The sequence below is a fragment of the Anomaloglossus baeobatrachus genome, chromosome 11, assembly GCF_048569485.1.
Source record: "Anomaloglossus baeobatrachus isolate aAnoBae1 chromosome 11, aAnoBae1.hap1, whole genome shotgun sequence".
Lineage (NCBI taxonomy): Eukaryota > Metazoa > Chordata > Amphibia > Anura > Aromobatidae > Anomaloglossus > Anomaloglossus baeobatrachus.
Window position 1 is genome coordinate 182,364,272 of NC_134363.1, and position 12,869 is coordinate 182,377,140.

General features: G+C 53.3%; 1 protein-coding gene across 1 annotated transcript in view; it reads left to right on the top strand.

Moving 5' to 3' along the window:
• The window catches only part of PLOD1 (procollagen-lysine,2-oxoglutarate 5-dioxygenase 1), a 51,798-nt gene extending 46,239 nt beyond the window's left edge, over positions 1 to 5,559 (top strand). Inside the window, exons 14-19 of the mRNA XM_075328314.1 lie at positions 341 to 454; positions 3,000 to 3,065; positions 3,180 to 3,284; positions 3,447 to 3,593; positions 4,543 to 4,668; positions 4,962 to 5,559. Coding sequence (XP_075184429.1) covers positions 341 to 454; positions 3,000 to 3,065; positions 3,180 to 3,284; positions 3,447 to 3,593; positions 4,543 to 4,668; positions 4,962 to 5,117 — 714 coding nt within the window. The 3' untranslated portion in view covers positions 5,118 to 5,559. The remainder of the gene's footprint in view (positions 1 to 340; positions 455 to 2,999; positions 3,066 to 3,179; positions 3,285 to 3,446; positions 3,594 to 4,542; positions 4,669 to 4,961) is intronic.
• The last annotated feature ends 7,310 nt before the right edge of the window (positions 5,560 to 12,869 follow it).

Here is a 12,869-nt window from a genome sequence, read left to right on the forward strand (position 1 = left end):
GTTTTCCCTGCCAAAACATGCAGTTTTGTGTGCAGAAAATCTGCTACGTGTGCACATACCCTATACCTACTTTGGTTAGCACCCCATTAATATAGTGGTGGATGCTGATTTGTTACTTTTTAGTAAACTTTTCAGTTCGGGCATGTTCAGACATGAGAACTGACCACGACAACACGCGGATCTGCTAACCGGAACGTATGCGTTTGGATCCGTACCCTGCGGCTCACGGATGTGTGAATGCAGCCTTATACATGGAGTGTTACATTTCCCCTTTATAGCTTTTTCTCTCCCGATGAAGGCATCTTCTTCTTATAATCGTATTATTACCCTTCTCATTTAGGGCGTCTTCATGTTTGTGACGAACAGACAGGTTTTCGGCCACATCCTCTCCTTGGAAAACTATAAGACCTCTCATCTCCACAACGACCTGTGGCAGATATTTCAGAACATCGAGGTAAGAACCTACAGGAATAACAGGAATGAAATTAGATCTAATATATAAAGCTGAATATGTGTGTGCGTGCGTGTGTATGTCCGGGATTGGCATCTGCACCGTCGCAGCTACAGCCACAAAATTTTGCACACTCACACTTCTGGACCCTGAGAGCGTCATAGGCTATGTTTTGAGGGGAAATTTTAACCCCGGACTTTACAGTTATTCACCAAAAAACCTGCCTCCATTAAAGCGAATGGAGCAGGGAACCACAGTGCAGCCAGAACTTCAGAAGAATGCGCAGCCACGCCCTTATATGGAATGTTGGCGTGTCACAATGCAGCCAGAGTAAGAGACAGACATAGACAGGGTAAGAGACGGACACAAAGACACAGACAGATGGACTGACAGGGAAAGAGAGGGAAAGAGAGAGACAGGTTAAGAGACAGACACAGGGAAAGAGACAGACAGGGAAAGAGAGGGAAAGAGAGAGACAGGTTAAGAGACAGACACAGGGAAAGAGACAGACACAGGGAAAGAGACAGACACAGGGAAAGAGACAGACACAGGGAAAGAGACAGACACAGGGAAAGAGACAGACACAGGGAAAGAGACAGACACAGGGAAAGAGACAGACACAGGGAAAGAGACAGACACAGGGAAAGAGACAGACACAGGGAAAGAGACAGACACAGGGAAAGAGACAGACACAGGGAAAGAGACAGACACAGGGAAAGAGACAGACACAGGGAAAGAGACAGACACAGGGAAAGAGACAGACACAGGGAAAGAGACAGACACAGGGAAAGAGACAGACACGGGGAAAGAGACAGACACGGGGAAAGAGACAGACACGGGGAAAGAGACAGACACGGGGAAAGAGACAGACACGGGGAAAGAGACAGACACAGGGAAAGAGACAGACACAGGGAAAGAGACAGAGACAGACTGGGAAAGAAGGACAGAGACAGACTGGGAAAGAAGGACAGAGACAGACTGGGAAAGAAGGACAGAGACAGACTGGGAAAGAAGGACAGAGACAGACTGGGAAAGAAGGACAGAGACAGACTGGGAAAGAAGGACAGAGACAGACTGGGAAAGAAGGACAGAGACAGACTGGGAAAGAAGGACAGAGACAGACTGGGAAAGAAGGACAGAGACAGACTGGGAAAGAAGGACAGAGACAGACTGGGAAAGAAGGACAGAGACAGACTGGGAAAGAAGGACAGAGACAGACTGGGAAAGAAGGACAGAGACAGACTGGGAAAGAAGGACAGAGACAGACTGGGAAAGAAGGACAGAGACAGACTGGGAAAGAAGGACAGAGACAGACTGGGAAAGAAGGACAGAGACAGACTGGGAAAGAAGGACAGAGACAGACTGGGAAAGAAGGACAGAGACAGACTGGGAAAGAAGGACAGAGACAGACTGGGAAAGAAGGACAGAGACAGACTGGGAAAGAAGGACAGAGACAGACTGGGAAAGAAGGACAGAGACAGACTGGGAAAGAAGGACAGAGACAGACTGGGAAAGAAGGACAGAGACAGACTGGGAAAGAAGGACAGAGACAGACTGGGAAAGAAGGACAGAGACAGACTGGGAAAGAAGGACAGAGACAGACTGGGAAAGAAGGACAGAGACAGACTGGGAAAGAAGGACAGAGACAGACTGGGAAAGAAGGACAGAGACAGACTGGGAAAGAAGGACAGAGACTGACTGGGAAAGAAGGACAGAGACAGACTGGGAAAGAAGGACAGAGACAGACAGACTGGGAAAGAAGGACAGAGACAGACAGACTGGGAAAGAAGGACAGAGACAGACAGACTGGGAAAGAAGGACAGAGACAGACTGGGAAAGAAGGACAGAGACAGACTGGGAAAGAAGGACAGAGACAGACTGGGAAAGAAGGACAGAGACAGACTGGGAAAGAAGGACAGAGACAGACAGACTGGGAAAGAAGGACAGAGACAGACAGACTGGGAAAGAAGGACAGAGACAGACAGACTGGGAAAGAAGGACAGAGACAGACAGACTGGGAAAGAAGGACAGAGACAGACAGACTGGGAAAGAAGGACAGAGACAGACAGACTGGGAAAGAAGGACAGAGACAGACAGACTGGGAAAGAAGGACAGAGACAGACAGACTGGGAAAGAAGGACAGAGACAGACAGACTGGGAAAGTGACAGAGATAGACAGACTGGGAAAGAGATTGAGACAGACTGAGAAAGAGACAGTCAGACACAGGGAAAGAGATTGAGACAGACTGAGAAAGAGAGACAGTCAGACACAGGGAAAGAGATTGAGACAGACTGAGAAAGAGAGACAGTCAGACACAGGGAAAGAGATTGAGACAGACTGAGAAAGAGAGACAGATATATACAGAGGGGGAGACGGACATCATAATTAAATTTCTATCTATTTGTTTTGTGGTGTTTGTGTGCAGAATACATTTTTGTTAATACACTCTATTTTGTTAACAGCAGTTATTACCCGGGTGAAGCCGGGCAGTGCAGCTAGTGTTTAATAATTGTCATTAACGAAAAAAATTTTTTCCCGATTTGACAGGACTGGAAAGAAAAATACCTTCACCCCAATCACACATTTGTCCTGAAAGGCAAGCTGATAGAATCGGTGAGGAGCCGGCTCCAATTTTGCAAATTTCGTTTGATTTGGTTTAAATGTTGCAATTTTGTTTAATTAGTTCAAATATTACAATATTTTTTGTTTGTTGCTTTATTCGCTCAGCCATGTCCCGATGTGTACTGGTTCCCATTATTTACGGACACTGCATGTAATGACATTGTGGAAGAAATGGAAAATTACGGGCAGTGGTCGGGAGGAGGTAACAAGGTAAAGAACTGTGTGTGAATGTATAATATATTGATGTTATTCTTATAATTGGTCAGTAGGTGGTGCTGTTGTCTATTAGCATGCATTGCTGTGTGTACAAGGTCTAGTGCCACCTACAGTCTGTGGAAGGGTATTGCATACAATAACATTGTAATTTTGCAGGATGCGAGATTGCAGGGAGGATATGAAAATGTCCCAACTATTGATATTCACATGAACCAAATTGATTATGACAAGGAATGGCAAAAATTCCTGCTGGACTTTGTGGCTCCCATAACAGAAAAAATGTTTCCAGGTTATTATACTCAGGTAGGTATCAATGTGCTATTGGGGGGTTAGAATTTGAGTCTTCATAAGTCCTGTCTTTACAGCAGTTTCTTTATCATCAGAGGCTGAATTACAATGACCTCTATATACAGCAGATAACACAGGATCCACCATTCACAATAGGTGATGTCACAGCTCACCTCCTCCTACTGTACAATGACTGATAACACCGCAACATACAGTAGATGGCACAGAATCCACTGTTCACAATAGGCAATATCACAGATCACCTCCTCCTCCTGGTCAATGATTGATAACACCTCTATATACAGTAGATAACACAGGATCCACCATACACATTAGGTGACATCACATCTCACCTCCTCCCCCTCTTGACTGATAACAACTATATACAGACGAAAACACAGGATCCACCATTTACAATAGGCAATGTCACAGTTCACCTCCTGTAGTACAAATGACTGATAACACCTCTACACAGTAAATAGCACAGGATACACCATTCACAATAGGTGATGTTACAGCTCACCTCCTCACCCTCTTCTACAATAACTGATAACACAGAATCTACCATCCACAATAGATGTCACAGCTCACCACCTCACCCTCCTCTACAATAACTGATAACCCTAGTATATACAGCAGATAACACAGGATCCACCATTCACAATAGGTGATGTCACAGCTCACCTCCTCCTGCACACTGGCCACACAGCATGCCCGCTATACTCTCCTACACAAGCCAATGAATCTCGCTCTGGTTGCTATAAAGCAAATATCTAAATGTTGCTGACACTAACTCAGGTGCGATGGCTGACCTCAAAATTTATGTACGTCAAATGGAAAAAAAAGTCAATCTGTTTTTAATAAGTAAACTGTGATATAGGTGATAGAGCATTCAGAATTACGAGAACTGTCAGTAACACAGGCGACGCTTCTTGCATCCTTACCTCTGTATTTACTTTTGCAGGCTCAGTTTGACTTGGCCTTTGTCGTACGGTACAAACCTGACGAGCAGCCTTCCCTGGTCCCGCACCACGATGCCTCCACCTTCACCATCAATCTAGCACTGAACAGCCTGGGACAGGATTACGAGGTCAGAAAAAAGAAGTCTCGCTCAAAATCTCTGTGTATCATGATGCTGTCCTGCAGCTCTGATCCCATTCACTTCAATGGGAGCTGAGCTGCCGTCCTTAGGATGGTCACTATACGGTGTACAGAACTCTGTATACATCTACGTAGGATATGTTGTTATTATCAGGTCTGTGGCAATCCCTGATACTAAGGATAGACCATCAAGGTCAGAGGACACCCCTTTTAACTGAGGGGCTCTCTGTATCAGAAGCTTTGTTTTTTATATAACCTCGCCATGTTTTGGGTTTTTTGCAGGGAGGTGGCTGCAGATTTCTCCGCTACAACTGTTCCATAAGTGCCCCCCGGAAAGGATGGGCCTTGATGCACCCAGGACGCCTCACCCATTACCACGAGGGGCTCCCCACCACAAAAGGAACCCGATACATCGCAGTGTCCTTCGTGGATCCTTAAACCAAACTTGTCTTACAAGAACTCCGGAGAAGTTACAGTGTAACACTGAGAAAGTATTAGGAGGATGAGGCCGTGCTAGCGATTACCGGTCGGCAGAATTAATATTATCGTTTTGGATAAATACCCCATGAATCTGTGAAAATTCGGAAGGACCAGGCAGACTCAGTGACCGAGCCTCGCAGCCAACAAATGGCAAACACGATAATTTTTATTTTTAGTATATATGGTGCTTTGTTCTGTTTCCCTGATAAATGTGGTTCCTTTATATTTCACCATAGAAGACGCCCTGAGAGTGACGATGAGGAGGAGAGAGCAATGATAAAAGCAAATAAATGTTTAAATATTTAAAATAAAAAAACAACAAATATACATTCACCTCCACACAAAACAAAAGGGTTTTTTTCACTGAAAAAAGTATTTGACCTCTTCAGCCATTTCTTACTTTACTTTGTGAAAGTTGGATGCGAGAGGGTTCGATATCTCCTCCTCCTCTGTCACCTTCTCCTCTGTCACCTCCTCCTCTGTCACCTTCTCCTCTGTCACCTCCTCCTGTCACCTTCTCCTCTGTCACCTCCTCCTCCTCCTGTCACCTCCTCCTGTCACCTCCTCCTCTGTCACCTCCTCCTGTCACCTTCTCCTCTGTCACCTCCTCCTCTGTCACCTCCTCCTCTGTCACCTTCTCCTCTGCCACCTCCTCCTCCTCCTGTCACCTCCTCCTCCTGTCACCTCCTCCTCCTGTCACCTCCTCCTCTGTCACCTTCTCCTCTGTCACCTCCTCCTCTGCCACCTCCTCCTCTGTCACCTTCTCCTCTGCCACCTCCTCCTCCTCCTGTCACCTCCTCCTCTGCCACCTCCTCCTCTGCCACCTCCTCCTCTGCCACCTCCTCCTCTGTCACCTCCTCCTCTGTCACCTCCTCCTCTGTCACCTCCTCCTCTGTCACCTCCTCCTGTCACCTCCTCCTCCTGTCACCTCCTCCTCCTGTCACCTCCTCCTCCTGTCACCTCCTCCTCCTGTCACCTTCTCCTCTGTCACCTCCTCCTCTGCCACCTCCTCCTCTGTCACCTTCTCCTCTGCCACCTCCTCCTCCTGTCACCTCCTCCTCTGCCACCTCCTCCTCTGTCACCTCCTCCTCTGTCACCTCCTCCTCTGTCACCTCCTCCTGTCACCTTCTCCTCTGTCACCTCCTCCTCCTCCTGTCACCTCCTCCTGTCACCTCCTCCTCCTGTCACCTCCTCCTCCTGTCACCTTCTCCTCTGTCACCTCCTCCTCTGCCACCTCCTCCTCTGTCACCTCCTCCTCCTCCTGTCACCTCCTCCTCCTCCTGTCACCTCCTCCTCTGCCACCTCCTCCTCTGTCACCTCCTCCTCTGTCACCTCCTCCTGTCACCTTCTCCTCTGTCACCTCCTCCTCTGTCACCTCCTCCTCTGCCACCTCCTCCTGTCACCTCCTCCTCTGTCACCTCCTCTGCCACCTCCTCCTGTCACCTCCTCCTCCTGTCACCTCCTCCTGTCACCTCCTCCTCCTGTCACTTCCTCCTCCTGTCACCTCCTCCTCTGTCACCTCCTCCTGTCACCTCCTCCTCCTGTCACCTCCTCCTCCTGTCACCTCCTCCTGTCACCTCCTCCTCCTGTCACCTCCTCCTCCTGTCACCGCCTCCTGTCACCTCCTCCTCCTGTCACCTCCTCCTCCTGTCACCTCCTCCTGTCACCTCCTCCTCCTGTCACCTCCTCCTCCTGTCACCTCCTCCTGTCACCTCCTCCTGTCACTTCCTCCTCCTGTCACTTCCTCCTCCTGTCACTTCCTCCTCCTGTCACTTCCCCCTCCTGTCACCTCCTCCTCCTGTCACCTCCTCCTCCTGTCACCTCCTCCTCCTGTCACCTCCTCCTCCTGTCACCTCCTCCTCCTGTTACTTCCCCCTCCTGTCACCTCCTCCTCCTGTCACCTCCTCCTCTTCCTGTCACCTCCTCCTCCTGTCACCTCCTCCTCCTGTCACCACCTCCTCCTGTAACCACCTCCTCCTGTCACCACCTCCTCCTGTCACCTCCTCTTCCTGTCACCACCTCCTCTTCCTGTCACCACCTCCTCTTCCTGTCACCACCTCCTCTTCCTGTCACCACCTCCTCTTCCTGTCACCACCTCCTCTTCCTGTCACCACCTCCTCTTCCTGTCACCACCTCCTCTTCCTGTCACCACCTCCTCTTCCTGTCACCACCTCCTCTTCCTGTCACCTCCCCCTCCTCTTCCTGTCACCTCCCCCTCCTCTTCCTGTCACCTCCCCCTCCTCTTCCTGTCACCCCCTCCTCTTCCTGTCACCCCCTCCTCTTCCTGTCACCCCCTCCTCTTCCTGTCACCTCCTCCTCCTCCTGTCACCTCCTCCTCCTGTCACCTCCTCCTCCTGTCACCTCCTCCTCCTGTCACCTCCTCCTGTCACCTCCTCCTCCTGTCACCTCCTTTTCCTGTCACCTCCTCCTCCTGTCACCTCCTCCTCCTGTCACCTCCTCCTCCTGTCACCTCCTCCTCCTGTCACCTCCTCCTGTCACCTCCTCCTCCTGTCACCTCCTCCTCCTGTCACTTCCTCCTCCTGTCACCTCCTCCTCCTGTCACCTCCTCCTCCTGTCACCTCCTCCTCCAGTCACCACCTCCTCCAGTCACCACCTCCTCCAGTCACCACCTCCTCCAGTCACCACCTCCTCCAGTCACCACCTCCTCCAGTCACCACCTCCTCCAGTCACCACCTCCTCCAGTCACCTCCTCCTCCTGTCACCTCCTCCTCCTGTCACCTCCTCCTGTCACCTCCTCCTCCTGTCACCTCCTCCTCCTGTCACCTCCTCCTCTTCCTGTCACCTCCTCCTCTTCCTGTCACCTCCTCCTCTTCCTGTCACCTCCTCCTCCTCCTGTCACCTCCACCTCTGTCACCTCCTCCTCTGTCACCTCCTCCTCTGTCACCTCCTCCTCTGTCACCTCCTCCTCCTTCTGTCACCTCCTTCTCCTGTCACCTCCTCCTGTCACCTCCTCCTCCTGTCACCTCCCCCTCTGGTCACCTCCTCCTCTGTCACCTCCTCCTCCTGTCACCTCCTCCTCCTGTCACCTCCTCCTCCTGTCACCTCCTCCTCCTGTCACCTCCTCCTCTTCCTGTCACCTCCTCCTCTTCCTGTCACCTCCTCCTCTTCCTGTCACCTCCTCCTCTTCCTGTCACCTCCTCCTCCTCCTGTCACCTCCTCCTCTTCCTGTCACCTCCTCCTCCTCCTGTCACCTCCACCTCTGTCACCTCCTCCTCTGTCACCTCCTCCTCTGTCACCTCCTCCTCCTTCTGTCACCTCCTTCTGTCACCTCCTCCTCCTGTCACCTCCTCCTGTCACCTCCTCCTCCTGTCACCTCCCCCTCTGGTCACCTCCTCCTCTGTCACCTCCTCCTCCTCTGTCACCTCCTCCTCCTCTGGTCACCTCCTCCTCCTGTCACCTCCTCCTCCTGTCACCTCCTCCTCCTGTCACCTCCTCCTCCTGTCACCTCCTCCTCCTCTGGTCACCTCCTCCTCCTCTGGTCACCTCCTCCTCCTCCTGTCACCTCCTCCTCCTGTCACCTCCTCCTCCTGTCACCTCCTCCTCCTCTGTCACCTCCTCCTCCTCTGGTCACCTCCTCCTCCTCTGGTCACCTCCTCCTCCTCTGGTCACCTCCTCCTCTGTCACCTCCTCCTGTCACCTCCTCCTCCTGTCACCTCCTCCTCCTGTCACCTCCTCCTCCTGTCACCTCCTCCTCTTCCTGTCACCTCCTCCTCTTCCTGTCACCTCCTCCTCTTCCTGTCACCTCCTCCTCCTCCTGTCACCTCCTCCTCTTCCTGTCACCTCCTCCTCCTCCTGTCACCTCCTCCTCTGTCACCTCCTCCTCTGTCACCTCCTCCTCTGTCACCTCCTCCTCCTTCTGTCACCTCCTTCTGTCACCTCCTCCTCCTGTCACCTCCTCCTGTCACCTCCTCCTCCTGTCACCTCCCCCTCTGGTCACCTCCTCCTCTGTCACCTCCTCCTCCTCTGGTCACCTCCTCCTCCTGTCACCTCCTCCTCCTGTCACCTCCTCCTCCTGTCACCTCCTCCTCCTGTCACCTCCTCCTCCTCTGTCACCTCCTCCTCCTCTGTCACCTCCTCCTCCTCTGGTCACCTCCTCCTCCTCTGGTCACCTCCTCCTCCTCTGGTCACCTCCTCCTCCTGTCACCTCCTCCTCCTGTCACCTCCTCCTCCTCCTGTCACCTCCTCCTGTCACCTCCACCTCTGTCACCTCCACCTCTGTCACCTCCTTCTCTGTCACCTCCTCCTCCTGTCACCTCCTCCTCCTGTCACCTCCTCCTCTTCCTGTCACCTCCTCCTCCTCCTGTCACCTCCTCCTGTCACCTCCACCTCTGTCACCTCCTTCTCTGTCACCTCCTTCTCTGTCACCTCCTCCTCCTCCTGTCACCTCCTTCTGTCACCTCCTTCTGTCACCTCCTCTGTCACCTCCCCCTCCTCTGTCACCTCCTCTGTCACCTCCCCCTCCTCTGTCACCTCCCCCTCCTCTGTCACCTCCTCCTCCTGTCACCTCCTCCTGTCACCTCCTCCTCTGTCACCTCCTCCTCTGTCACCTCCTCCTCTGTCACCTCCTCCTCTGTCACCTCATCCTCTGTCACCTCATCCTCTGTCACCTCATCCTCTGTCACCTCATCCTCTGGTCACCTCCTCCTCCTCTGTCACCTCCTCCTCCTCTGTCACCTCCTCCTCCTCTGTCACCTCCTCCTCCTCTGTCACCTCCTCCTCCTCTGTCACCTCCTCCTCCTCTGTCACCTCCTCCTCCTGTCACCTCCTCCTCCTCTGTCACCTCCTCCTCCTCTGTCACCTCCTCCTCTGTCACCTCCTCCTCCTCTGTCACCTCCTCCTCCTGTCACCTCCTCCTCCTCTGTCACCTCCTCCTCCTCTGTCACCTCCTCCTCCTCTGTCACCTCCTCCTCCTCTGTCACCTCCTCCTCCTCCTCTGTCACCTCCTCCTCCTCTGTCACCTCCTCCTCCTCTGTCACCTCCTCCTCCTGTCACCTCCTCCTCCTCTGTCACCTCCTCCTCCTCTGTCACCTCCCCCTCCTGTCACCTCCTCCTCTGTCACCTCCTCCTCTGTCACCTCCCCCTCCTGTCACCTCCTCCTCCTGTCTCCTCCTCCCTCTGCCACCTCCTCCCTCTGCCACCTCCTCCCTCTGCCACCTCCTCCTCCTGTCTCCTCCTCCTGTCACCTCCTCCTCCTGTCTCCTCCTCCTGTCACCTCCTCCTCCTGTCTCCTCCTCCTGTCTCCTCCTCCTCTGCCACCTCCTCCTCTGCCACCTCCTCCTCCTGTCACCTCCTCCCCCTGTCACCTCCTCCCCCTGTCACCTCCTCCCCCTGTCACCTCCTCCCCCTGTCACCTCCTCCCCCTGTCACCTCCTCCCCCTGTCACCTCCTCCCCCTGTCACCTCCTCCCTCTGTCACCTCCTCCTCTGTCACCTCCTCCCCCTGTCACCTCCTCCCCCTGTCACCTCCTCCCCCTGTCACCTCCTCCCCCTGTCACCTCCTCCCCCTGTCACCTCCTCCCTCTGTCACCTCCTCCCCCTGTCACCTCCTCCCCCTGTCACCTCCTCCCCCTGTCACCTCCTCCTCCTGTCACCTCCTCCTCCTGTCACCTCCTCCTCCTGTCACCTCCTCCCTCTGTCACCTCCTCCTCTGTCACCTCCTCCTCTGTCACCTCCTCCTCTGCCACCTCCTCCCTCTGTCACCTCCTCCCCCTGTCACCTCCTCCTGTCACCTCCTCCCCCTGTCACCTCCTCCCCCTGTCACCTCCTCCCCCTGTCACCTCCTCCCCCTGTCACCTCCTCCCCCTGTCACCTCCTCCCTCTGTCACCTCCTCCCCCTGTCACCTCCTCCCCCTGTCACCTCCTCCCCCTGTCACCTCCTCCCCCTGTCACCTCCTCCCTCTGTCACCTCCTCCTCTGTCACCTCCTCCTCTGTCACCTCCTCCCCCTGTCACCTCCTCCTGTCACCTCCTCCCTCTGTCACCTCCTCCCTCTGCCACCTCCTCCCTCTGTCACCTCCTCCCCCTGTCACCTCCTCCTGTCACCTCCTCCCCCTGTCACCTCCTCCCCCTGTCACCTCCTCCCCCTGTCACCTCCTCCCCCTGTCACCTCCTCCCCCTGTCACCTCCTCCCCCTGTCACCTCCTCCCTCTGTCACCTCCTCCCCCTGTCACCTCCTCCTCTGTCACCCAGCTTTCCTACATTCCAGAGTGACATCTTTACATTCTATTCCGTATCCCAGAAAAGCTGGAACAAAGAGCTCCTCTCGCCTGCAAACAATGGCCCAAAGTGCAATAAATGGAATAATTCACACGACCGTTGCAGCTCCCATAACCCCAACTAACACCCTCGTATATGTACTGGATCAGTTGAGACCAGTGATGAGCGGGCACTACTATGCTCAGGTGCTCGTAACAACCAGTAAGATGCTCGGACGGGCTCAACTTGAGTACCTGAGTATAATTGAAGTCAATGGGGAACTTGAGCATTTTTCCAGAAAATCTTTTGGCAAAATTCTCATTCCCCACTGACATGCATTATACTTGGTACTCTAGTTGAGTCCGTCCGAGCATCTGACTGCTTGTTACGAGCACCCGAGCATGGTAGTGCCCGCTCATCACTAGTTACAAGACCCGAGCATGGTAGTGCCTGTTAATCACTAGTTACGAGTACTGAGCACCCGAGCATGGTAGTGCCCGCTCATCACTAGTTACGAGTACAGAGCACCCGAGCATGGTAGTGCCCGCTCATCACTAGTTACCAGTACTGAGCACCCGAGCATGGTAGTGCCCGCTCATCACTAGTTACCAGTACAGAGCACCCGAGCATGGCAGTGCCTGTTCATCACTAGTTACGAGTACAGAGCACCCGAGCATGGTAGTGCTCGCTTATCACTAGTTACCAGTACTGAGCACCCGAGCATGGTAGTGCCCGCTCATCACTAGTTACAAGTACTGAGCACCGGAGCATGGTAGTGCTCGCTCATCACTAGTTACGAGTACCGAGCACCTGAGCATGGTAGTGCTCGCTCATCACTAGTTACAAGTACCGAGCACCTGAGCATGGTAGTGCTCGCTCATCACTAGTTACGAGTACCGAGCACCTGAGCATGGTAGTGCTCGCTCATCACTAGTTACCAGTACTGAGCACCCGAGCATGGTAGTGCCCGCTCATCACTAGTTACCAGTACAGAGCACCCGAGCATGGCAGTGCCTGTTCATCACTAGTTACGAGTACAAAGCACCCGAGCATGGTAGTGCCCGCTCATCACTAGTTACGAGTACAGAGCACCCGAGCATGGTAGTGCTCACTCCTCACTAGTTACGAGTACAGAGCACCCGAGCATGGTAGTGCTCGCTTATCACTAGTTACGAGTACCGAGCACCCGAGCATGGTAGTGCTCGCTCATCACTAGTTACCAGTACTGAGCACCCGAGCATGGTAGTGCCCGCTCATCACTAGTTACCAGTACAGAGCACCCGAGCATGGCAGTGCCTGTTCATCACTAGTTACGAGTACAGAGCACCCGAGCATGGTAGTGCCCGCTCATCACTAGTTACGAGTACAGAGCACCCGAGCATGGTAGTGCTCACTCATCACTAGTTACGAGTACAGAGCACCCGAGCATGGTAGTGCTCGCTTATCACTAGTTACCAGTACTGAGCACCCGAGCATGGTAGTGGCAGCTCATCACT